Source organism: Neodiprion virginianus, chromosome 4 (assembly GCF_021901495.1).
Source record: "Neodiprion virginianus isolate iyNeoVirg1 chromosome 4, iyNeoVirg1.1, whole genome shotgun sequence".
Classification (NCBI taxonomy): domain Eukaryota; kingdom Metazoa; phylum Arthropoda; class Insecta; order Hymenoptera; family Diprionidae; genus Neodiprion; species Neodiprion virginianus.
In genome coordinates this window covers 41,062,354-41,089,773 of record NC_060880.1, presented here as the reverse complement: position 1 = coordinate 41,089,773, position 27,420 = coordinate 41,062,354, and the positions used below count along the sequence as shown (strand labels likewise).

Below are 27,420 nucleotides of genomic sequence, written 5' to 3'. Positions count from 1 at the left end.
CCTTTTTTTCCGAAGCCTGTATCTCGGAAACTACTGTCTCTTGGGACACGTGTTCATGAGAATTTTCGATCGTGATATAAAATAAAATTCCAATTTCCATAAGAAATCTGTGTGGTCTTTTCAAGCCTCGAATTATACGAGTAAAATGCAATAATGATCACGGGCGGTGGCAAAAAAAAAATTTTTTTTTTAAATTAGAAAGCCATCATACGAATAATGAAAATCGATTCACCTACTATAGCAAATCCTCATATTTAGCAGAGTTACGAGTACTCTTATAATTTTCAGATATATTTATTCGGCCCACTTTATTCCGAAGATAAAAGTTTTAAAACAGCTCTACACACCGTTGAATTATAAAATTCAAATTGAGACAGCTGGGTGGGTGAGAGCCGTTAAGGGCGGGGTTCTTGTTTCCCCCTTTCTTTTTTGAATTTTATTGCCGGTAATTCCGGGTTTATTCTTTTTACGCTCTGGAAAATAATGCCGCCCGCAGCTCATCACCGTCGAAAGATGGTAATGGGGGCGCAGGGGGGAGGCATTTAGCGGACGGTTTTGCACCCCCGCAAACAGTTTTAGCCTGCCTCTGGAAAGGGGAAGTGCAGGTGGGTTGGGGGGAGTGGAAGCGAGAGAAAAAATGACAGAGAGAGAGAGAGAGAGAGAGGTTCGGATTATTTAATTTCGACGGGCGCTCGGTTGTTATGACGCTTGAAATCTCGGCTTATTCGTGTTCCCCAGCCCTCGTTGTCGTTCCCTCAACCCTCGACAACGCCAAATGGGCGCGACAGATTAACTCTTTACGACGCAAAGTGGAGAAGTGAAAAAAGGATTTCACGGACCTGGTACACAGGTTGACGATTGTGGTGATTTTTTACTCGATATCTGGAGGTGAAAATATTGCTAATTCCAGTTCAAATAACTGATAACATATCTCGGAACAGATGGGAATATAAAATGATTCGACGCTTCAAAGTAATTTCTACAATCGGCCGAAAATTGATCATTCCGTTCTATCGACCAATCAGCGATTTTTTTTCTTTCGTAGAAAGTATTAACTGACTTCTATTTTCTTCTCGTGAACACTGATCTGCAGAAAAAACTCTTTTTTTCACCTACTCTATTTCGAAATATAGTAATAAAAAATATGTACCATGTACGCTGTTAGTTGTTTTTTTTTTTTTTTTTTCATTAATGAAACGCTATTTTTTCTTATAAATTAAAATCAAAAAATAATGATAGAAGCAATGTTTATAAAAAAAAAGGTTAGAAAGTAAAAAATTTCAACCATTCAAATCGTCAGAAAATCTATCAACTGGTATAATTCTAGTTATGTTGTAGTTTTTTCGTATCGTCGATCAGAGTTTCACGGCGAATCTCTTCTCTTTCTAATTTCTCCTTCAAAATCTCTTTCTGTCATTTCGAACATGTTTCGTACGTACAGATACTATTTAAATAGATTAAAGCAGTGTAAGTGCAACAACAAAACGCAACAAATTCGGAATTATGAAAAATAAAAAAAGCCATTCACATCATACAATATATGTATATACAACGTGACAGCAAAAAATGGAAAGCAGATATAGATTCGGCACATTGAAACCTTCGTATCCGTGATATAAATTTTTATTTTTTTTTTTTCCAAGGAGGAAGATTTCCTTCCAGACCGGTGAAATCAACCTCATCTATCGTTATCCAGCCAAAGCCCCGCAGCAGCGTTTAATTCTCGCGAAATGCTCTCTTTCACTCGGCCGACCGTGCTTTGAGGGCCGGATCGAAAGCAAGATTGCCGGAGATCGACGGAGATCCACCGCTCCGTTTCCGTAGACAAACAAGCCTCGCATCGCGGAGGCGCGCATCTGCCGTTGCTGCCACGCCGTCGAAGAGCAGAGTTTGAGCTTCCCAGGCTCAAGATGCACCTGGTCCTCGACGATGACGGCGACGGCGTCGAGATGAGAAGAGAAGAGAAGAGAATAGAAGAGAAGAGAAGAGAAGCGAAGAGGGGCGGCGAGGGGAGGGAATCGAGAGGAGAGGAGAGAGCAAGGAGAAAGAGAGTGGCTGCGCCACCTTCATCCAAAGCACGGCACCGTGCACCTCAATAGTCCTTTTCAATACGGAATGGTATCCTGCGGAGTACGAGAGATTTATCTGGCCCGTCCGTGTCAACGCTTCCCCGCCGGATCCCCGAACTCCGGGTGTACCGGGAATATCGGAATCACCGAATCACCGAATCACCGCGAATCTTTCGATATTTCGCTTTAATGATCCGTGCTTGCAGTCCGGTACGAATTGACGTAGCAGAATAATGGCGTCGATCTTTTATCGCGGCTTTACCACGCCGAGCGATATCCATCTGAGACTTGACCGTTGGTCTCTGATAGAAGTCACGGTCTAACAATAGCTAACGGAGGAAAAAAATCGCAGGCGTATGTGCCGATACTTGACTCACAAGCCTATTGTGACCGGCACAAGATCCTAAATCGAATTCACTCTCATTCAATCGGTTTTAAAGTCATCGAGCGACGAATAAATTTTTTATCTTCTTACGCGATCCCGGTTTTATTCCATTTTGATGGAATAATTGTTTGAATTTAGATCGGTTCTCTCGATAGTTTGTATAGTAATTGTTTCTATTCTGTAACTTGATATATAGTGTCGGATATTTAAAATGAGGTTGTAGGTAGAAATACGTACCAGGTTGGCCGCCTTTATGCTCTTACAATTATTTACGGTTACTCAAACTTACGAAACACCGTGCGTGGATGATTTGATAACGATATTTAAAATTTCTGCAAATTATTTCACGTGAAAGGACACTTGTTGTATCACGTGTTTTTATTACTCGAACAGGCTTGCTGTGTCTTTGCAAAATATTCAACCCAAGTTTTCATTTTTCTAAAGCTTATTCAGTTTTAATTCGCCTGATTTATCGTTCACAACGTTTAAGTTTGACAAGTAGAAAACTCACGACGCGCCCTGTCAAGCACAAGCCATCTGTTGCCATTCGCATCGTATGTGATACATACGTGCACATATGCGTACATGTATATGTATACTGGTGATATATCGCTGCGCGCAGGCTTGCTACCCCGCGAAATTAGGTGACATATGGCAAATGTGGATTTCGAACAAGGCCAAACCGATTGTGAGACGAGAGATGAAATCACGAAGGTGCAGAGATATTTGCCGATAAGGTCATCGCGTGTTACTGTGATCTTGTATGTACATGTGTACCAGGGTGTTTGAAAAAAATAATTTTATTTTCTTCGAAACAGGTTCAAAAGTTCCATTCGGGTATAAAAATACGTCGGTTAAAATTTGAGCTCTTAAATATCAACGTTAAGAGGTTGCGCATCGCACTTTACTAATTTCCGTAAGAATAACATGGAAAGAATGGTTTTTGCTCCTTTCAATTTTTGTAACTAGCTAACGATGCATAGTATAGAAAATTCACAGCCGTATTTTTCTAGAGAATATATTTCTCTCTGAAAAAGTTCTCTTATTATTTTCCGATAAATTCACTCGTTCAAAAGTTATTTAAGGTCAACAGTTACACCAGTGTGAAGAGCAAAAGAAAAATTTAAAAAAAGCTTTAATGGGTAATGAATAAGCTCGTGAAAAAAGTTGAGTCGTAGTTTTTTTTTTTTGTACAGAGCATGCATAACGCACACATAATGGTAACCGTATTGAATTTGAATCCTCGATGGTATCGAGGCTTTGGTTATTATTAGGCGATAGGTAAATTAATTAGTTAATAAATCAGAAATGAGATAAGTATCGACTCGGACGCCTCGCCCTCTCACGCATTCCCCGAGCATCAATCAAAGACCAATTAACTAATACGTTCCATCGCTTGTAGATAGAACGAGGCTGCGTGACGGAAGAAGAAAGAAGCATTCACCTCTAATACAAACACGAAAACAATTCTAATAATCGAATTCAATTTCAATACACCATCAAGGTACCCAATAATTGCTTCCCCTGAACTTTATGGGAGTTTTCTTACCTTCGACAACGAGTCATAGCAGCTCGATGGTCGTCCTCGGAACAGAAACTGGAATGAAACTGCACAGTGATCCTATAAGACGCTCTGGCACAATGATTTTCAAAATGATCGTCGAGATCGAATCGTTTACACCAGGATCAGAGCGTGTATAAAGTTCGTTCGACAAACCGTGCACGGTAATACGTCGCATATACTTCCAAATGGAAAGGTGATTTTAAGCATCGTTGATAATCCCTTGTAGACGTGGTTGATTACACGACGTTGCGAAGTGTTTACATTACTTACACGTACCGCTAATAACGATAGTCGAGGACTCGTCGGACTCCCAATCTCGCTTCATCGGCCCCGATGTTAATACTCCAAGGATTTCCGATCTACCGAGAGAGACTTGACGAATCGACCATGCATCGGAGGGCGAGTCGCGTTCACTCGCAACAGGAGGGAAATTTCTATTACAAGAGCTCTAGATCTATTGTATTTTCATTCTAATCGCGGCGTTAATTTGAATTCTTATTTGTTCATCGAGCCGTTTTATGCTCGGGGAGATACGTGATTGGAATCGATAGCAGCGATGACGACGCGTTGCTGCCGATGGCGCGTGAGAATATTACCGGGGTAAGGAGTGAAGGAGAGAAAGATTATCCGTGTACCAACCTATAAAGGTGTAGATAAAAGATGAGGAAAGAAACGGGTCGACTCCTCCCGGCTCTCCGGGGATAATAAACTCGGAGTAACTCCGGGGCGAGGAAATAACTCAAGAAATAACACGAAACTCAATCTCTTCGGCGTACCGCCGCGCCTCTCCTCAACTTCCCGAGGTCTCGTAACTTTCTATTACGCGACCTGCCTCACTTCTGTCGACGCCGCCTGAGTTACGAACTCTCCGTGCGTCTCACCGAAGAGTGAGAAAACAAACCTCCTTTTTGATCCGATTCCTCCTTCGCCGTTCATCCGAGTTATCGACGAGTAAACGACGACGAATCCCCGGATGAATTTACAAGAGTGACAAAAAATAATCGATTATTTTTTCACGATTTATTGAGCATAATTTCGGTATTTTTCAAACTCGATTAATCGAACGACTCAATTTTTTTTTATTTGATTTTTTCACTCCCACGAACGAAGCGCTAAAATATCAATTTGGATGACAAGCGAATGTTTTGACCTGAAAGTGGAAAATATTTTGAATGTAACTGTACATTGTCAAAAAACTATTCCGCTGTTAAGACAACATACTGAAATATACGATCTTTTGGTTTCATACGCACCTTTTCAAAAAAAAAAAAACGTAACGATCAATTAATCGATTAAGTTTTACCGATTCGATCGAGTTGTGTTCGATTATTCTCTTGGACTCGATTGTTCGACGCATGGATTATTTTTAGCCTAGTGGCCATCCCTCAATTTACACCGATATTTCAAACCTCGGAACGCCCATTCACCATGGTGAAATCCAGCCTTTATGCCGGCGGATTTTTCACGGCGTAGAAATCGGCGATGCACCGCCTCTGCAGCCCCCGAGTCTTCACACTTTGAAAGGTAGCGGAGATAAAGGGGAGCGAAAAGAACCCGCATTGTCACGAGACGAGCTCTGCTACCTCGACGCGAGGATGCAACTCATTACAACAGCTGTGTCTGCAGTGTGAGAAACTCTTGCAGGCCGTACGGACGCATTAATGCCCAGAATCAACGCCTCTCCCGCCAAATCCCTGGGGGTCCCTGGATCTCGAGGACGGTAATGACGGTTATGGGATCTGGATACACCGTCGCGGATGATCGGGGAGAAATTTTTCACCAAGAACGCGATGTCGTTCAGATTTTTACTTCGTGCAGTAAGGCACCAGTTATTCACCCTGTCCCATTTATTCACCATTTTTGTTTGTATATGTTTGTAGATGCTTAGTTATAAAATTACCAAAGAATATATTTTTAGCGTCTAATCCTCTAGCGATCGGTTCTAATCATCGAGAAATTTTCAATCTGTACCGTAAATTTATAATCTTGGAAAATAAAAGGGACAATAATTTGGTCTAAGCGTGTCAATAACTGTTACATTTGCCTCAAGCGATGCCGGATATTTTGCATTTGCGGTATCGAAGGAGGAAAATTTTTATTTCATGCCAAGACAGATTACGCTTATCGTTAAAATTATCAGTTCCGCTTGAAGACGGAAAAATGTTGAGAATCGCGGAGCAAACGCAAGCACTTGAAATGGAAGAATTCTTTTTTTTAAGATCGTTTGAGTCGTCGAATATAAAATACAAACGGGTCACGATCTTCGATCGTTCAGAAAACATGCATTTGTAACACTGGCTAAAGGTTTGTTGAAAAAAAAAAAAATCGATGGCTGAAATATTGGAATATTAAATGCAAATTTTCAAGTCAGGCTTTTCTTGATAACAACGCGTCGAAATTATAAAAACTCTGTACATACAGATACAAGGTAGGTGAGTCTTTATTTTCCCGATTTCTCAAAGTCACCACACCTTGTACTCGACTCGTGAAGCGTTGGGCTTTGGGATTAGGTACATATGTAGACGTGTGTACAACACGATGTACGAGTAGTTTCGGCTTGTTTAATGATATGGCTAACTTACTTCGGCTTCTCACACTCTATCTCTGCCTTCGTCACCGTCTCTCGCACGAGTTGTGTAGCCTTGACTAGAAGGGGGGGGGAGGGGAGGGATGGAGGGAAAGGGTGCGGGAGAGACGGCAGAGATGGAAGAATTGGCTCCAACATATGGTCCGCGCGAGAGACTCTGACTCCGAAGACATGAAAGCAGCTCTCGTTCGGCGTCTTCGACTCGACTCGCTGTGCCCAGCTAATCTCGTAATTTATCACAGGATATGATTTTCGGGGTAAAAGCAACGCGGGCAAACCCTACTCACAAATCGTTTCCGTCGTCGAGTCGACCCGCCATGTTTTCGCGATTCTTTCTTATGCTCCACGCACGAGTCCTCCCAGCTTGAAGAACCATTTCATCGTCCAGTCCATTTGCATTGACGCGTCACGCGACGAGTGAATCGTTACGCAATCGGATTGTTGCACAATTTTTCCGAACCAGCGTCGTTCGCCGTCGTGGAGGAAATACGATGTGCATGGGTGGCGGAGAAAATGATAGAATTACTATATCGATATTCATTATTTATTAATTAGCTATTATTCTGAAAACGTATGAACATTTGTACATGGATTTTGTATCATGAGGTACTTTTGTAACGGCATTGTCAAGATGTCATTCATAAATTTCATAATACCAAGAATTGTCCTGAATTTTATTTCCATTCATTATTCAACGCACCTTCGACCGTTTGGCAAGTTCAATTAATTATTATTATGCCTGCTTCGTGTTTTAAAATGTTTCGAGATCGTCAAACACTAAGAAAATTTCGAGTCACATGTTACATATATTAAGAACGAAGTTCCCATGCTACATATTTACGGTTTCGGATGTTAATTGCAGAACGACATAGTATATGAAAAATATCGGCTATTGCTGAATATGCAATTTGTTCACGTTTTTGCAAACACTGATCGTGAATTTGTCTCTTGACTGGTAAACTTGCTGGCTGGCATGTATAACGATAATTAATTTCGAAGGATCCGTTGAACCGCTTTCGCATTCACGAGGATGGAACAACAAGCTGTAGGATATTGCTGAAAGTTATGAATATTCCGACAATGCTTTTATCAATAACAATTAATTCATTGTTCTCGACTGAATCTCTTATATAATTTAGGTTCATATAGAAGCTGATGTGCGCAGCTCGTTGATTTGTATATATCATATTTGTATTATTTCTTATTCTTCGTCTTAATATTGATATTTATGTATTACTTATCAATTCATATATACCCAAAACATTCGTTCACAACGAATTAAAAAACATAAAAATTTAGCTAAAAGACGTACAGTATAGAGTAGACTACACCTAACATCATTTTTCATTTAATCATATTTACTTTAAGTTATCATAAACAGATCGTTCAATATTGCTTCGTCATCAGGTAAATTTTATACTTAAAACTAATTCTTTGAGATATCGTGAGACGTGCCTTGTTGACTTGGCGAAGCTCGTTACGTGTAGATATTTTTCTCTTCGTTTCTGAGTTCAATTATTTCTTATAAGTTTTGTTGCCAAGCATATTTGTACAATTTGTTTGCACATTTTATTCGTCATTTTTCAGCCCTGTCTCTTCACGTCGATATTCAACATCGCAACACTGTGCAGCCTACAAGGTGAGAAAATTTTCTTATTCGCTTTTCTTTGTTTGCATGTAGGTATTGTTATTTGATTTATTTTTTTAGTTATTTATTTATTTTTTTCTTCTCCTCTCCCTTCTCATTTACTAGATCTGAGCTGTTTTTCTAACCGTGTTACAAAATTCTTGACAATCGTTATTACCTTACACATACCAACAGCTATTTAAACTCTTGGAGGATATTAATGATATTGAATATAGGTACTTGAACATTTCATCAAGATATGGTATTTTCATGTTGGTTGCCTGATTGTACGCAGGTAAGCAGGGGATGAAAAACTAATGGAAACAGATTTAAATGCGTGAAGAAAAAATTTCTAGAATAATGGTAAACAGAACGAGGTATGTGGGTGGCAGGATGAGTGCGGAGTAAAGGAAAAAAAAAACAAACGATAATTGAACAACGTAAGGTGTATGAAATAAAATATATTTATAAAAACATAATTAAACACGTTTAAACTAATACAGGTCGTATTATTATATTCTATCTCGATAGTTTTATATCGGCCGTATACAGGAACAGAAACCACATTATTAGTATAATTATGATTAAGATTATTATTACTATCGTTATAATAATATTATTATCGTTATCATTATTATAGTAATTATTATAATTATTACTATTACAATTACAAAAACTTCAAGTTCCGCTACTAGAATGTTTCGAAGTTGGGTTCGAATTTTTTTCTCACATTTAATATTATGGCACCACCAGAGACGAGTATCGAAACGAAGAAAAAATAAAAAGAAAGAAAAAAGACCGGCAACGACGAGTTAGTAACGTGATGGATACATGTGTATGTATTTGCATATAATATAGTATGTAGAGTGGTTAAAATACCGGCTTTCAGAAAACTGCAAGATCATTTCTCAACTCGATAATTTTCGTGGGAACTTTGCGTCCAATAAACTATACAGTTATATGAGATTCCTAATGAAAAAATGGCCACCGTTCCTACACGGTAAAATGCCCGCACGATAAGATAAAACATAAAGAAAGGGAAGAAATCGATGACAAACATTAAAACAGTAAACAAACTAGGTAATAATAAACAAAAGGAATAAAAAAATTGTTTGGCACAACCAATCATTGTTTGGTACTGTATTCTTTCGAATTAGGTATATTTATTTCTATAATAATATATATATATTTATTCATTCATAATAATAATAATAATAATAATAATAATAATAATAATAATATGTATATCGTCGTACAAGTAAATATTGTAAATACGTACATTTCTCAAACGAATGCCCAAGATTTATTGTTACATAATATGTATATCATAATGTATAGTCAAAGATTGCTTTGCAAAAATGCCCAGATTTATCATTTTTGTTTTTTTTTTTGTTTGCAATGATATCTCTACTGATATGAGTACAATATGTATTTATTTGCTTCTTATCCTTTAAACTGAGTACAGTAATACTGCTTGATATGTCTAACGTATGCTGGATATTTGTATATTTAATTTACATGTCTATTACGCTTACATGTTACTGGCGGACGATCGGAGGAACTGATTCTGTGAAAATTTAATCCTTTTTTAAAATGAACATTATTTCTCGTTTGTCTTTTTTTTTTTCCTCTCTCTTCCCGTTTCTTACTCTCTTTTTTCTTCAAACCGAAGGTCTTGATTTTATAATATGTATATTGCAGCAAATGGATTTCGAACAATAAATTCGTGGAAACAGCATCAAAAAGACAAAACTTATCCAATTCGCATGAAGATAAGACAGTTTCAGGATGCGAATAAATTAGAGTATGCGCATTATATTTCCTCTGTCCGCCTCGTAAGGTATTCTGTATTTTACAGTTATTGCATTGGTTTTATTTCTCATTTATTTATTTATTTATTTAACTATTCATTTATTTACTTATTATTCTTTCCTTCGTTTTCTTGTTACATAATTGATTTTTTTTAAAAATTATTTTTCTTCGTTTTTTGTCATTTAATTCCTGAACTCTGAGGTAGTCTGTTCTGAGATTTCATACGTTACAAATGGCGAGTGCTAATTCGTTATCATTTAATATAATTAAAAAAAAAAATATTTACAACAACATGGTAGACCTCGTCCCAATTGAATGACTATAGGCAATTAGAAGCAATTTCTTTTCTTTCTATCAATCACAATATATTTAAAATGAGTTACGCAAAAATTGGAACAAACGCGAAGTGCAAACACAACAACGAACAAAGCAATGAGATACAACTAACTCGTATATAACCACAACACTTTTCAATACTTCAACTTATCAATATTTATAAAAAATTATTAACTAATATTCAACAAAATAACTATAAATTTCGTTTTGGCGAGGTCAGCAGTTACCTACATTGCGTGTAAATACTCCAACACTTTTTCTTTCAAGAAATTCGAGTTCGCCAATCTCTTCCCCGAGTCACGGCTCAAGTTTACAAAGTGTACTTTCTGCATTTCATCTAAAACAGATCGATGGATGGCGAAGGGACGCAGAGGTGATAGACAATCCCCCAGAGACTGACGAGCGCAAAGATCGTTGGCCAAGAAGAAGAAGCGCAAGATTCTTAATAACTTAGTCTATCTTAGGTTTAGAAAAGGAACCAGTGTGAAAACGACGTGCCCTTTGATTAACTTTATCATTATTTCGATTGAAATTCGTGAGATGCGACGGGATAGTGTTCGGAGAAGGTTAGTTGAAATTTTACCGAAGAGAAACGAAATCCAAATACGCGACAGTGGTGTTTTTCAATTCATTCTCTTCGTTGCTATCAGTTATTTTGCGAACTTTGTTATTTCAACTTTCACGCAACACAAGTTGTGATTAGTCTAACGAAAATGAAATGATAAGTGGTTTGCGATGAAAGCGCATTCGTTTTCACATTGGATGAAATATTTTTAATATGCTTTTTATAGATTAGTTATTCACTATAAAATACGAGTATTAAGAATTAAGGATTTCATCAATTTATAATTAGTCAATTAATATTAAATCAGTAATAATTACAATAATATGCCTATACATTTAACGTATTTTGTACAATTGATAAGCTTCAAGGTTTGATATCGTTTCAACATTAATTATTACCGCGCTGTCGTTTCATTTTAAGATTTACAATCATTTCATTTAAGTTATCGTGACTGGATTTGCCATTAGTCCGAGCCGTCGCGGTCAACAAAGCCGAGCAAAAATCATCGGTCAGCCGTGTGTACCGCGATTGGCGCCACTAAATGACTTGGTCAAATGGAAAAAAAATTTTTTATCCCGAATGATGCCAATAAAAAATTGCAAACTTACGTTACATTTGCATTCCGGTCTAACAATGAAGCTACTTCATCCGTCTTCTTTTTGGTTTCGATACTTTTCCCTTCGAACAATTGAAAATCGTGCATACAAGAATACGCGCAAAACAACAGTCCCAGTGACGGCAACGATTGATTAACGTCATTCGTTTTGAAAAGCGATTTGAAGTACGCAGCAATGATTTCATGAAATAATAAATGTCGTTGAGCAAAATCAATACATAGTCCGAGAACCGTTATCACCACGTTTCAGCAACTATTCCGTGCGAATCACAAACTGCCCACATACGTCTATTCTTATTCCTTATTTTGTATATTCATTTATTTATAACGAAGCATTTAGTTTAATTTTTTCTTCTCTTCAATCTCTACAGAAATTTCAACCTTTACCTCCCAGTGCCGACCCTCCTTTGGTACGTTTTCAATAGTTTCGAGAGAAACGACCCGCCGCGGCAACGCGCTCTCGGCTGACTCGCTGCCGGGATAACAATTTCGGGCTTTTGCGAAGGTAAAATAAATACAGGGAGAGGGGGTCGCGCAACGCCCGTCGTGTCCTTGCGTTACGCGTTCAAACGATGAGCACTCTGTTATTGTGTTGATTGTGCTGACCGTGACCGTGATGATGATTGTTCTTCTTTTTGTGAGTCTCCAAGTGTTTCATCATGTGATCCTTCCTTATGAACCCCTTGCCGCAGGTGTCGCAGGCGTAGGGTTTCTCACCCGTGTGAAGGCACATGTGCCGTCTGAGATCGGTCTTGTGATTGAACTGTTTCGGGCATGACTCGCACTTGTAGGGCTTCTCACCGGCGTGCTTATGTAAGTGTTTGGCGTGCAGGTACTCAAGGGGAAATCTCTTGCCACACTGTTGGCATTTAAACGGTTTTTCACCCGAATGAAAGCTTTTGTTGTGCTGCGTCAAGTAGCAGGCCTTGTTGAAGACCTTGTCGCACTCGAGGCACTTGTGAAACCCGTCCTCCGATATGTAGTGCGAACCGGTTTCCGTGACCGCGATTTTATGCTTCTTGTACATCAGCAGTACCTTCTTCATGTCCGTAACATCGTCTTTGACGATCTTCGGACCCGGTTCCGTCTTACTTTGAGGCAGATTGTTGTTCGCCTCAAAAGTTTTCGGTTGACGGTGCTGTTGCTGTTGCTGTTGCTGTTGCTGTTGTTGCTGCTGCTGAGGAACATGAACGAACTGCACGATAGCAAGGGAATCGGGTTCTTGGACAACTTCCATGGCGGTCAGGGACTCGTACCTGGGTGGCGAGTTTCTGTAGGGATCGTAGTTTGATCCTGGGGAATCAAAGGATCTGTCTTGAGGAAGGCTTTCCTCCGGACTTAGCCCCCCCACGTTAACGGCCTGCGGTTGGTTCTGGCCTATAAAAAACCCGGTGATACCGAACTGAGTGAAGCTCGGCAGGGGCTTCTGGTGATTGCTGAAGGTCCCAAAACCGGGCAGCATCTCGTGGCTTTGCTGCTGCTGTTGTTGCTGGGCGCTGGGGTCGTTACCAATAGTAGTTACTTGGCTGGTGATAGACTCCAGTAGACCCGGGATGCTGGTAGTAGTTGTAACGTGGGGGGGCAAGGCGTTTGGGTACGGCTGATGAGGCATCGAAGGACCCCCCATCGGCGGCGAATTCATTGGCGCCCCCATTATTGGAGATGGTGAAGTCATGTGCGGATGGGAGGCCATCGGTGAAGGTGAATTCAGGTGCGGATGGACCCCCATGGGCGACATGGGCGAATTCATGGGATGGTGGGCCCCCATTTGCGACGGCGAACCCATTTGATGCTGGTGGTGGTGCGGGTGGTGGTGGCCCGCCATTGGCGATGGCAGCGGGGAATTGAGGGGCACCATTGTGGATGGGATGTGGAGTGTTGAAGGCGGTTGCTGCTGTATGGTTGCCGAAGATTCGCTGCTGTTGGAATTGCTGTTGGTGTAGAGGGTGGCCGTGTGGAGCAGGCCCCTCGCCGCCTCGCCCGAGGGACCTGCCATCAAGTTTGGGGGACTCCCCGAAGAAGATAGTTCCGGCGACCTGGGCGGCCCCCTTCCCGATCCCATTACCGGGTCTCGGCCGGGATGATGGTGGGCGCTAATCGGCATGTTCGCCGGGTCGGGCTGTCCGCTCTGCTTAACCGCGTTCTTGTGCAGCGTCGTGTTGTAGTGACGCTTCAGGTGGCCCGAGCTGGTGAACCACTTGTTGCACGCCGTGCAATTGTAAGTCTTTGGTCTGCGCGCCTCGTTGCTTTTCCACGACTGATTCGTTACCGGCGGTGGTTTAGGGGGCTGCTGTAGAATCCCGGACAGCTGATGGGTCGGCATCTGTTGCGTGCTGGTTATTATTGGCGATCCCGGATGCCTCGGCGATTCTACCGCCATGTGCTGCGCCCTCAGGAACTGGCTCTGGTCCGGTATCGGCGACACGTTGTCCATCGGTCCCATTGGCGGCATCGGCGACACACCAGGATGGTACTCGTGAGGCTGTGCGGAAGGCCATCCTAACATAGAACTCACCGAGTGCGGTCCACCTCTCCCGGGATGCTGCATCGCCTGCTGCTGTTGTTGCTGCTGCTGTTGTTGTTGCTGCTGCTGCTGATGCAGCTGCATCTGCATCTCTTGTTGCTGTTGTTGATGCAGCCTCATCAGTTCTTCCTCATAGCGATGCGTTTGCACCTTGTGCGAGTCGAGATCGAGGATCTCGGCTTGCTCTTCAGGCTCTTGTTTCACCTCCTGTTTCATCACGCGCCCATTGTTATAGTCGTACCCAGCCGATTGTTGCTGTTGCTGTTGAGAATTTGCAGCCTGCGGCGGTGACGCATGCAATTGTTGTTGTTGTTGTTGTTGTTGTTGTTGTTGCTGTTGTTGTTGTTGTTGTTGTTGTTGTTGTTGTTGTTGTTGTTGTTGTTGCTGTTGCTGCTGCTGCTGCTGCTGGCTCTGCTGCGACGGACTATTACCGATCTGCTGATACTGCGGCTGACCGGGATAACCGCCGGGGGATGTCGGATGATTGGCACGAACGTGCTCACCTAGCAGGCCTACATTTTCGAAAACAGCGCCGCACTTGTCGCACTGCAAGGGGCTCCTGGGGCTCATGGAGCTTACAGAGTTAGCCCGTTCCGGAGGATAGTGCTGGGAATGTTGGTAGGGGTGATACCTGTAGCCGGTTTGCGTCTCGGGCTCGTGACTGGGCGAGTATTCGTGGGGAATGATGAAAGCCGGTTCATTTTCCATGAAGAAGCTTGCGTCGTGGAACATTGGCGTTTGGTAGTGACCGAAGGACTGCGAGGTCGGTGGCTGCTGTTGTTGCTGCTGCTGCTGCTGCTGCTGCTGCTGCTGCTGCTGCTGTTGCTGCTGCTGCTGTTGCTGCTGTCGTTGCTGCTGTTGCTGCTGCTGCTGCGGTTGGATGCCGGGCGTTGGTAAATTTTGCTGAGCCGGTGACGCTCCCTCGGACGGCGGCCTAGAGGGAGGTTCACTTGAATCGGCCAGCGCCGTCGTGCTATCTCGTTTCACTGTCACGTGGCTATTGTGATTCCCAGCCTTGCTGTTGTTGTTGTTGCTCTCCTCCTGCTGCGCTTCGCTTGCCCACTGATTCATTAGATTTTCGTGGTGATATTGCAGATGAACTACCAAGCTCTTGTCACTCTCGAAATAGATGCCACAGTCTTTGCAGTGAAGTTTTTCGCTCTCGGTGTTACCAACGTACTGTTTCTGCTTCTGTTGTTGATCGACACTTGCCATTTCAGTCACAATTCGCTTGAGCTCTCTCTCTCGTCTTTCGTCTGTGCCGTCGTCTGTGTGTAGACGGGGACGAGGACGACGCGCCGACTTTCAAGCGGATCAACACGTGTCAGTATTAATCACCTGCTTGTTTATTTAGCCGTAGACAACACTCGTGGTCGTGTACATGTTTACGAATTAGTGAGTCCATAGTGTAACATTCAATTTGCGAAAGTTCACGTTCACACCGTTTATTCTTTATTATTATTATCATCGATTTTCGTTTTTGTACGCAACAAGAATATTGCGAAATTTTTATTTCCACGCAAATATTTTTATTATATTCATTTTTACATGCTTTTGAGATTGTATAGGGTTTTTTCTTTCGCTTTAGATGCGTGGATAAACGCGTAGAACAAAAAGCAAACTAAAAATGTACAACGTGTTCTACATTTATCATATGATCCACGTCATTACAAATATCTCGTCCATTGTCCAAAGGACGCTAGGCGCGAATGTTTTATCACCTGACATTTTCGAACCGAGATTCAAACGATCAGTGAAATTGGCTGTGTCAATAACCGTACTGAGGTGCAAGAAAGAACGAGCACGCGAGATAGAGAAATATATATATATATATATATATATATAGAGAGAGAGAGAGAGAGAGAGAGAGAGACAGCGCGCGAAATAAAAACAGAGAGTGAAAAAAAAAACCACAAATAAATAATTTACAAGAATAAAGTATAATGAAATAAAAATAAAACGTTCGTGAAAGTGAAAACAATCACGTACGAAACGATAATAATGAATACTGTTAATAAATAAAAAATAAAAAATAAAAAACGAACTTGGCAATTGTTTGATTTACATGTTAGCCGATTCTGTGGCTCAAAACCACCGAATTATCTTCCAAACGAACTGTCTTCAGGTCACAATCTATCACTCGACACTTTGCCGCGCACTGATCGACGCCGCATCTCCGGCGCGGGACTGTTTCGTGAATATTGTTTTTAATGTCCCTTTTTACACATCTTTATACGTATGTGTACAGTTCACAGTTTCCAAACGGTCGAACAACCACCAATAACAAGCACGGGCACCCGCGATGTGCCGATGTATAAGATCGTGGATAAATATGTTATATCCATTTACACATATTTACGTCCTTATCATGTACCGGGGTACAGATAGCGCGCGATGCATGTGTCGAACGGCCGCGCCGAAACAAAACTGTATTTAAGGACGACGTGGGCGACGACGGCGGGAGGTTAGAGGCGGACTGGCGGGCGATGCAGAGGGGGGCGGGAGGTCGGGGTGGGGATGGGGGAGGGGGTAGGTGGAGGTGGCAGCGTCACTGGCGGAGAGTAAGAATAAGAAGGGAATACAAGGAACGGGGAAGGAAAAAAAAAGATAAGAAAAGGAGAGAAAACGAAAAAGGAAGGAAATTCCTTTGCTCGTTGATAAATAATGTGGAGAGCTCGCATGCAGGTGTGTGGGTGCGAAAGGAACGGCGAAGCGGACAGAGATAGGGAGAGAGAGAGAAGGAGAGACAGAGAGAGATAGAAGGAGAGAGAGAAAAGATATATCGTGTGGGCACGACGACTACGACGACACACTGTTGTGACCCGCGTTGGGCGAGCGCCGGTACAATTCTGTCGGTTGGAATTCAGGAGATTCGAGTCCTCGGCTCGCGCCAAGGCGCCGTAACCCCTACTCCCTAGGCGTCCCGAGCAACCGGCTGCTCGAGGTAGCCAACCAAATTTGAGATGTTGAGCGGTCCTTCCCCCCACCCCTAACATCGCCTTGCCCTTCTCTCTCTCTCGCTCGCTCACCTCCCAGGGAACCTCTCACTCCGCACGCAGAGACCGCGGCGAGTCCTGCAGGACGCTACTTTCCCCCTCTCGCTCTTGCACCTCCCCCTCCGCCAGCGCCGCCGCCGCCGCCTCCTCCTTCTCTTCCTTCTCACCGCGCCGCTCTTCCAAGCGTCTCCTTCCCCCCCTCCCGCTCCTTCCTGGCCGCCCTCCTGGACCTCGCTGGCCCTCCTGGCCGAAGCACGAGACTCAACGCACCGCACCGCCTTACACCGCCGAAAAACCAAGCTAGCCCAACCTAAGCTAACCTAACCTAACCTCAGCTGAGCTCAGCTCGCCCGTTGCCCGTCGTCCTCGGCGCGCGGAACGACTCGTGAGATCTAGTCCTGCGCACGGTGCCCGGTATGAAAGAGGGAATAAGAGGGAGCGAGATAGATAAGGCGGAATCCTTGCTCGTTCTAGTGGAATTTCACGATAGCTCGACGTCGCGTGGCCTTACCAATCTTATGATTTTCATCCCCATCAAACCGACGAGGTGTCGCGCGCACGGTGCACCCGCCCTACGACCGCTGTCGCGCTCGCTTCTCGTGGTTTTCAAACTGGCGACGCGCCATCGAGGGCACCTTGCGGGAGTTCCCAGCCGCTGTTTACTTCGTTCGCCGCGATTTCCTCGTTACCGTGATAACCGCGGTAATTGCCCCACCGTTCTTGAGGCATTTGAATTGGACGCAATTTGCCTCCGCGACGCATAGTCTCGGGCCGTCACGCGTACAGCTGTAAAGTAGGTACCTACTCTGATGCGGTGAGACGGCTGCCGTAGCCGCGCTGCTCCGATTACGACATTGCGTCGATCTCGTTCGGCTCTCTCACTTCAAATATCACGTTGAAATCAACGTGGATAGACAATTTAGGCACGAGTGACGAGGGAGGATTTTATTGTCGCGTAGTTGACCTTCGGAAAATGTCCTCAGCGATCGGGGATCTTCGTCTGGGATAAGCTCGGGCACGGCATGCGGAATAACGGAACAAGGTCATGCATTATTTTTCGGGGAAATCCTAGGCTGATCTGAAATTACCTGATTTCGCTGGCAATAGACGTAAGTTTTCGAGCTCCGGGAGACCACTAACTTTTTATTAGCGTGGCACGTTTGGGGAAGGGATGCGAAGGCGGGGAGGGTTGGAAAAGGTTCGACACGGAGATAGCGGCGTTCAAGTGTTTCTTGTATGCGTATATACAGTACTACACCCATCGCATAAAAGGTGAGAAAAATTGCGCGTAGGGTGAGGAGGAGGGCGAGCGGGGGAGAGTGAATAGTGGCATGGGAAAAAAATCTGCGCACGCGGGAAAAACTGAATGTATTATCATGAGCAAAGCTAGGTCCTTACAAAACCCCTGTAGCATTTGCCTGCTTAACCTCACCGCGCGGCGCAGCGATTCGCGAATAAAAAATATGTGGGTAACCTTGCAATTTTTTTTTCTTCCTTTTCCTCTTCACTTACTTTCTCTCTTTTATTATCCCCCTTTCCTCTCCCGCTTCTTCTTCACCCGCTCGCCTGCAGGCCAGACAACGAGCCGATGGCACGCACGGTGCCTTGCCTTATATACCTCAAACCTCACACCCTGCACCTACCTTATACCACACCTCCCGTTTGGTCTCCTCGTGTGCACTTTGCATACAGAGTGCGTCACCCCCATGAATATGTTTATTATATTGCACCGTAGCCGCCTAATAAAATCCGACGATGAGTGGAGGTGATGGGGTGATGAAAAACCGGCAAATATCGCTTATGCTTCCACGTTTCGACGAGGGATATGCGTCTGTAATACACCGAGCATACTAATACGATGCGTAGTCGCAGACGTTACCCGCTGGCTTCCACTAGCGGGATTCCGTAAATCTCTACCGTCAATTATCGTTGTCGCTTACATCGACGATGCTAGCGACGTAGGGTGATTCTGCAACGTAGACGTAACGATATTCATCGATGCAAAGCTAGTCACAGGCGCATCGATAAATGTCGATAGATTTTCAACAAATTTGACAACGTCGCAGATATTTTAGGTTACTTTGACTGAGCCCTCTTCATAAGTCTATTTCTCAGCATCGAAAGAGTTGATTAAATATTATTATTTTATCCATTCTACGGCGAATAAAAAATGAACTTGTTATTTTTTATATTAAAAAGCCATTGAGAGATTTGATTAAATACTATTATTTAATCAACCCTTACGATATCTTATAAATGGACTTGTATATTTGGAAAGATATTGAGGATTGAGTCAACGTAACCTTAAAACTATGTTTTTGAGTCTTATACCATTACTTAGATAATGAACACCGTTTTATAGAGAAGGTTAAAACGATTATGTTATTGTACTAAAAAAAATAATTGCTTGTTAAAGTGGATCTTCATATTCACCTGCACGATGAAGTTTTCAATCCTTGTTAAATCTAAGTACTATTTTGAAGGCTAGAGAAAAATTCACGCGCAACTCATTGACACGTTGTTGCACCATTACTATCGTCCACTGTGTCACTGATTATGGTTACGCCTTGGCGAGACTTCCATTTCATCGCCAGCTGACCGACAATTATCGTAACCTAACGATTCGAACTAGCGACAAATATCGTTAAGGAATCGTCTCAGTGTGACCCTCCGAAAAATCACTGATTTTCGCAAATTTTTTTTTTAATGTTCAAATAAACTAATCGGTCCGGTTTTTTTTTTATAAATAAATACGTTTATGAAGAATAGAAAATGATTTTTTTAAAGTTTATTTATTGAGTGCATCATTGTTGTATAAATTGTTGTAATTTCACGTGAAAAAAAAGGTGCTGCACGGTTTCCACGATGACGGCCGCAATTTTGATCTGAAAAAACAATTTCAAAAAGATTATTGATCTGTAGGAAAGTTACTGTCGCGCTATGGACGGTTTTTTTTCTATTTTCAAATTTGACAAAATGGCGGCGGTTTGAACAAAAAGTGTCGAATATGGCCCTTTTTTTCGACAGTTTTTCGTATAAAAAAATAGGAAGTTTTCAAAAAAAAAAAAAAAAAAGCTTCCATAGCGCGATAAAGAATGACGTTTAAAATGTTCTCCCGAAATTGGAACTAGATATCTTTAAAACTCTTCCTTTGAGAGTGGAAACCGTTTTGAAAAACACCATTCTGAGAAAAACGCGTTTAAAGTTTGAAGTTGGAAAAGTTTATATAAATCGTTTACTTACGATCAATCGGCGATGCCAGGTCTTGATTTTTTTCTTGGGGATTTCTCTCGTACGTCTATCCGTGGTGGATGTCAAAAACGAACTGAAATGCTTGGACAGTTTATTCTGCAAGGTTATAGAACCTTAGCACCTTAGTACACGCGCAGGTAGAAAAACCGTTCCCTTTCTACAAAAGGGAAACGCTGTAGCAACCGTAATAATTTGAATTTCGATTTGAAAATTTGAGAGAATGTTTAGAACAGTGTATACTATACGATAATGCAAAACAAAAAAAAACAATTTTTTGAAAATTTCACACTGAGACGATCCCTTAACTGCGTCGTACAAAATCACTACTAGCGACAATTGTCGATAGGAGGCGTTAACGCTGAAGATAATCGTCGCTAGAGAGTTACGGAATCCCGCTACAGGGCAGTCCAAGGTACAGAGGTCGAGGCTGTGTTTTCGTCGCAGCAATCTGTACGAAGTGCACAACGCACTTGCGGAGGGGTTGGCGATAAAAAATTGGACGGGTTAATATTTCGAATGGCCGATGTATAGAAATTTCAAACATGCGAAAATAGAATAACGAAAGATGAATTATTCGCAGTTTTGATTTTCGAAATTGTCACTCATTAGACTGACTGCTAATCAGTGAGACTTTCAAAAATCAAGATTTTCAACAATTCATTTCCCGTCATTTTATTTTTGGTGTGTCAGTGAAGTCAAGCTTTCCGAAGGAGCGACTGGATCCCAATGAACGATACAATTTGAGTTAAAGATTCCAGAATATGAGCAGCGCCTCACGGAAGTCGTTGGCCGTTTGGCCTGTGGCGGAAGGCTGCCGAGAAACGATCACGCCGATGCGCGTATGGAGTTGGATATAATGGAACGGTGAGTATCGGTGTGATCGGATGATAAATAAACTGGCGCAGTAAAGCTTGTAATGCGGCGATTCGTACGCAAAAAGTGGCCATAACCTTCCAGCACGAGGGCTCTGCAGGGTTAGGATGGGCTGGTCGGCTGGCTTGGCCCGCGCTAGTTTCGCCTGCGAGTTTTACCGTCATGTTTATAGCATTGCGCTTTCCTTTTAGATTCAATAAAAGCATCGATTGAATATTTGATTCAATTTCCCGGCGCCGCTGCGCATAACGTACGACAAACCGCACTCGTAGGTTTCACCGGTGGAAAGAAAAAAAAAATACTTGTAGCCTTTGGCCAAAAGTCTCTTGACGTCCCGTGGCGTAGCTCTTGGGTTCTTCGGCTTCTTCTACCTGCGCAGGTGAACATTACATTGCGATATTTTTGGCGGACTGTAATTTCACTCGAAGGTTTTTCGTTCCTGTATTATTCTTGGCTCTCCAAAACTTACCTATATATACATATATATATATATATATATATATATATATATATATATATATATATATATATATCTTTTCGAAAGTCACTTGAGATGGGTACACAGGTGCTCGGTAATTTTCCGTAAATATCGACAAGGTTTGAAAGTTGAATAGCAATTTGTCAAGATTAATAGTTTTAATTATTATTCTGAACAATTCGAGTTATTTCGCAGAGTGGTTGAATCTACAATTTTTGATACGTACCTACAATATATGGGATAACGTGCAACATATGTATAGCTGTATATTTTACCGAATACTCAGAAGTTACGGAGGGGTTGGCGCGATAAAAAGTTATAAAAAATGAAATAAATAAAATTACACCCCCAAACCCTGCAGCAATTGTTTTTTTATTTTCCGACTTTTCCCGCTTCGTCCCATTCTAAGCGGTTATGCCGTGGATATGAGCGCATTACGTTTACGGTCGGGTATTACAAAGAGTATAAGGCCACGAAAGAGGGCGCGCGGTTTCGCAATTTGAATAATATTTTGTCAGCGAGTAAAGCCTGAGAAATCAGAGGGACCTGGATAACAGAGGATTAAAGATCGGGTTGAGAGGGTAGCAGCGTCGAGTTCCGCACTGATGCTCCAGAGCTCGAGTGCTCATCCATACAGATTCGCAAAAATGTTACCCAGAATCACGATGTTGCTTTTAAGAAATGAACTCGTCCGAAGAATAAAAATTTTATGAAAACGAATGGTCCACAATTTTGCCAGTACCGTTTAGTATATCTTTGTCACCGTCCTCGAAACCTATAATGGTTTGGCACAATCATTCTGTTCAATTTTAATTATAAGTCTACTACGTGTACGCGATGCAATTTTTTGTTTAACAGAAGACTGCGCGAAAATCAAGTAACATGTATCGCACAGTGATTGTTTTTCGAAGACAGTGACATATCGGGTAAAAGGCTTGTGCAAGATAACACGGACAATAGAATTCCGAGAGAGCTGGGCCTAATTGGAATTTTGGCTAGACTGTTCCCGTCTCGTATCGACACCTACGCAGGTATGACGTTCTACAATGAGAACCGTTCGCATTTTTCCCACCGCATGTCCGAGTGTTCCCTTTTGTCGCAACGATGACACATTCACTCACTTGAAACTAATTATTCTACGTGACACATAGTTAAGTAAACGAGCCTGGTATTTACACGAGTCAAGCAAGGGCTGGCTCTGTCATACTTAATACGTACGCTTTATACGTACTTGATTGAGAAAACACGTCACAGCAAACTTAATGACTGTTTTGACAAAATTGCGAACTCGACCGTTCAAATCAAAGTATCGTAGCGCGCTCATTACAGTCTAATTGCATTCGCTATTCAAAACCGTCCTCGCACTCGGGTGCATTGTTCACCTGTCCGTCTATACCTCGAATTTAGCCGCTAAAGGCCCGTGTCGCGCCTCGAAACAAATCAGCTCTGTATTTCACGCATTGTCTACTGTCGCAAAATCATGTCTGCGTGTTATCTATGCGCATTCTCTCGCCTTCGTCAAACGTCCGTTGTATCACCGTTCTCTTGCGATACGGTTCGTATCGTGCATCTAATCAACAAAGTATATCGTTTATTTTTGTTTATACCGTTTCGTTAACACACATCACCTCACTCAATTATCATCCCTATTCACTCATTCCTGCCTGGTATCACAAATTCCCGAATTCTGCGTCAACGATTCGCTATTTATCACAAGCTTGCTAAACAAATGAGTACAGGTATAATGCGCCTCGGTACAGAAGTGCAATAAATGATACAAGTATATAGTATAATAAAGTTGCAATTGGTGCATTATAGGCATACCTGTATACTATTTTCGTATCATTCTTGACTCATGATTTCCAAGTATTCCTTGGATTCGTTTGTTAATTTAACGCACGATATTCTTATGCATGGGAAATTCTACTCCCGTATAGGAAAATAATTGCACTCTAGTATCCGAGAATCTCAGGCGAATCGAAATTGTCGAACAAGTGTGAGAGGCGTGTGGAGCGTAGGCCATCTTGCTACGTAGTCTCTAGGCGGAATGATTTCCATATTAATGTTTTCCCGCCACCTCCCTTCAGCCTGCTCGACGTGCCGGACTTGCGGAATATAACGCAAACTTGGCAAAGGCGGTAATTTCCCCCTTCCACCGCCAGCGCAAAATCTAAAGCAGCTCGGTCGGCCCGCCCGGCCACCGAAACAGCCTCCGGTTTCCGCTGGAGCCAACGAGTCCCGTATACCCAGAGAAAACTGCTTTACGCCTCTCTTTGTTCTCTGTCGCTCGCTCCGAGTCCGCACGTACTGCGTAATAGCGCGCCGCGCGATCGCGGGCGTTCCTCTATTTTTTTATGCCTAGTATAAACCAATTACCTGCTGCAGCGGGCATGAATTCTTCCAGGATTTTCAAATGATCGCACTGGGCAATAAAACCGGGTTTAAATTTACATACGTCTCATGGTTATAAGCTGTAACAGGCTATAACCGGCAACAGTTTCACAGTAGACAAAGAAACGTATTAACGAAGCCTCTCGACCGAACGATCAAAGATCAAAAATCAGGCAAACCGAAACGAACTGGATGGATCTTATCTTTGGGAACAAACCTTTGATATTTTCAACCGAAATGTCCGGGCGCTTTAAACAAACGTGTTGTCCTAACCTCACAAGAATATCGCAACACTTGACGAGTAGAGCGTTACAAGACAAAGCTCGTGTATCGGGAAGGGCAGGACTCGGGATTAACGTACCATCGAAAGTTTGAATGATTTGAATTAGCTGCGGTTACTTTCGCAACGGGTTTTACCGCCGACGAGGATCATCGTAGACGTTTTACGAAGACGGGAATGTAGCGAAAAAATATTAACAACAATTCTCCGTGGCCTTGTCCGAAAAAAGTTTCCGCAGTAGAAGTTAAATTTAGTTGGAAATAAGAGAGTGCAATGTTGGGCAGACGACGCGAGGCGCGGGTTTGATTCGTTATTCCGGAGAGCGCGACGGCTAACTTATTTCAAACCGTTAAAAGAAGAAGAGACGAGGGTGCGGATGGCGAGCGGATAAGCGCCGGATCCAACGGAAAGGGATCTCGCGGGGGACGCCGAGGGCTGCGAGGGGCTTTCTGTCAGATTGAATCAGCGTAAGCAGCCCATCTCACCCGCGAACTTCCCTAGCAACCCCTCCCGCACAGCGCCTGGCACGCAACCGTGGAACGAGATCGCAGCCAAAACTGGACACCGCCACCGTCCGAGAAGACCGAAATTCCCCTATCGGTTGGATATTTGCTGGCGTTGCCGTTCACGCCCCATTTTATTAAGGGAATTCTAACGCCCGAGACTCGCCAACCGACAAGGAAATCGCTAATATATCAGTAATAAATTATAATATCCTTCGCGTCATTTTTCCGTCTTCTATATTTTTCCAACATCGGGATCTCTCTTTCTTCATTTTCAATGCCGTCAAAATTAGTGACGAAAAAAGGCACATCAGGCGTTAATCGGTTGTAAGATGAATCGTTTTATCAACTGGATCGAAAATACGCGAATTGTTTACAAATTAAAGATTTTCAATAATCGAGAGTCGTGACCGTTCTTTTTCCCGTAAGGAAACAGCTGAAACTTTTCATCCGTCATCTGCAATCTTGTCTGTCGGAAATCAGATCATATTTCGTATTTTTCATCTTTCAGTAGGTACTCTATAAAAATCTAAAATCTGAGGTAGAACAAAACGAATTTTCGGATCACACATGAATGAGAAAAAAACAAAAGTATATCACAGAGAGAAGAAAATGAACAGATTTTATTCGAAACTGCTGGAAGACAGAAGACATCAAGGTTTTTGTCAATAAAAATACACACGTCAACTATATTTTTTACCAGAAATCTAGCAGATTCTGATTTACGCACAGTGGTTTCCACTGTTCCTAGAGTAAATTCTTCATTTTACCAAAGCATATTTTACCAAGAAACCTGACGTGTTCCTTTTTTACCGCAGTTCTGAGCTAAACCTGCTCTTTTATTCTCTCCGTGATTCACTTGAAAGAAAATCTTGGAAAGCAAGAGACACAACGCGCGTGAAAGGAAACGAAAGGTCGAAACTACAGGAGCTGCGGCTTGTATCCCGAGTTGCACCGGCGATCCGGCCGTGCAAGCGTTTGCTTCGAGGTACGACTAATAGATGTTTCATCCTCGGTATTAAAGTAACAACAAGAAGATCACCGCGGCATTCCGGAGTCGACATTATTATGGCACTCGGAGACATTGAGGCAGAGAGACGTATCATTAGAGAGAAAATTATAACAAAGTGTAGTGCCGCACGCTCCGCGAAACACTCCAATGGAATGCTCACAGCCGCAGCCGAGCGAAATGAGGTTGGTTTGCGCCAGCCGCGGCGGCCCGACGGCCGAGGAGAACCCGAGATCCGGGCCAGTCCACGTGGAAAATGAATTGAAATTTTAATCATCTTCCTGCACTCCCCGCCTCGTCTTCATCCCCTTCTCTTCACCCCGCCCTCGCAGCAACCCGCAGCCTACATCGCGTGGTCCAGTGTCAGACTTTACCGTAGGCACGGAATTTAATCCATGGAGGGGGAATTAATGCGTTGTAATTATCATTCGCGGGGACGGTGAAACATGAGTTACCAAAGTGAAATTTCAGGTGAGCGACGTCGGGAACCAAGTATCTTGTCGAAACGAGTAGTCGGATGGAAATCAGATAAGCCCGTAAGCTTCGACGAGACGTCGATTCGCACACTGTAAAAAATTTACCAAAAGTATCCGGCGTCGGCGACTGTAGAACAATTTTCGTGGTCCGTTCGGAATTTGAACGTCCGATAGTGTTAGGTTGACGTCAAATAGTGTTGGATCGATAGCAAAAAATATTCTATGGAAGTTCGCACGGCATTTTTTTTTTTACAGTGTATAATCGGATAAATTAATTGGTAAGTAAGAAAAATACCGTTTTGGTCATTTTTTATAATTACAATCATATTTAATGCATAGTTTTCTTATTATCGCAGCAAGTTGACTGCTTTCTAAAAAGTAATTACAATCAAATTATAAAATCTGTATTTTCACACGCTCGATTTTTAAGTCGATGCGACGCTTTGATGTCAGCCTCCTATCTTGTATTCAGCTGTTAACTTTTGTAAACATTGTGGGTTTGCAGGATGTTATTATTTTTTATTTCGTCCGTACCCTACAGATAAAATGTGAACGATAAAACGCCACGGTGATCTTTGCATGACGTTAAAAATACTACCATACCATAGTAAAATATGGTTCTGGGGAAGGCGATAATTACCAATTTGGTTTTCCATCAAGGGATACTTAATGACGACACTAATGCAGATAATCTGCGGGAAATCTTCGCCATTTGCTAAGTAGGTATATTCGTTCTCCGCATCGGATATTATTCCGGAAACCGATAGTACTTTTTCAATGTTCTACGAGTCGTAAAATTGTCTTACCGAAGGATTACCACGAGTAAATGAACAAGCTCGAAATGCAATTTAAATGTAAAGAAACTGCATTACCTTCCATAGCTCGAGTTCCGGTCGCGAGCTAATGGCGTTGGCTATTTCTCTCCGCCGACTTTTTTACCTGTGCAAATTCATACCCCGCACTGACTCACTTTTCACCATTTTTTTGCGCGTGACAAATAAAACGGTTTTAAAATAAATGAAGCGCTGATTTTATTGCTGATCCGCGCCAATTCAACATCGAGTATCGAGGTGTAGC

The 27,420-nt window shown here is 42.5% G+C and overlaps 1 protein-coding gene across 3 annotated transcripts; it reads right to left on the bottom strand.

Annotated features, from left to right (window-relative positions):
* Window positions 1-7,166: 7,166 nt before the first annotated feature.
* LOC124302489 (ataxin-2 homolog) lies at window positions 7,167-16,578 on the bottom strand. 3 transcript variants are annotated; one of them, XM_046758717.1, is made up of 2 exons: window positions 16,131-16,578; window positions 7,167-15,806 (listed from the first exon to the last, which is right to left on the bottom strand). In XM_046758717.1, the coding sequence occupies exon 2, from the start codon at window positions 15,298-15,300 to the stop codon at window positions 12,127-12,129; it is 3,174 nt and encodes a 1,057-aa protein (XP_046614673.1). In that variant the 5' UTR covers window positions 15,301-15,806; window positions 16,131-16,578; the 3' UTR covers window positions 7,167-12,126. The 3 variants fall into 3 exon arrangements, with proteins under 3 accessions (XP_046614673.1, XP_046614672.1, XP_046614675.1); XM_046758716.1 differs by having other exon boundaries at window positions 7,167-15,865; window positions 16,151-16,578; XM_046758719.1 differs by having other exon boundaries at window positions 7,167-15,848; window positions 16,151-16,578.
* Window positions 16,579-27,420: the final 10,842 nt, after the last annotated feature.

What these genes read in the sequence shown, in the direction of transcription:
- LOC124302489 (XM_046758717.1), bottom strand. Translation starts at nt 15,300, where the DNA reads ATGGCAAGTGTCGATCAACAACAGAAGCAGAAACAGTACGTTGGTAAC.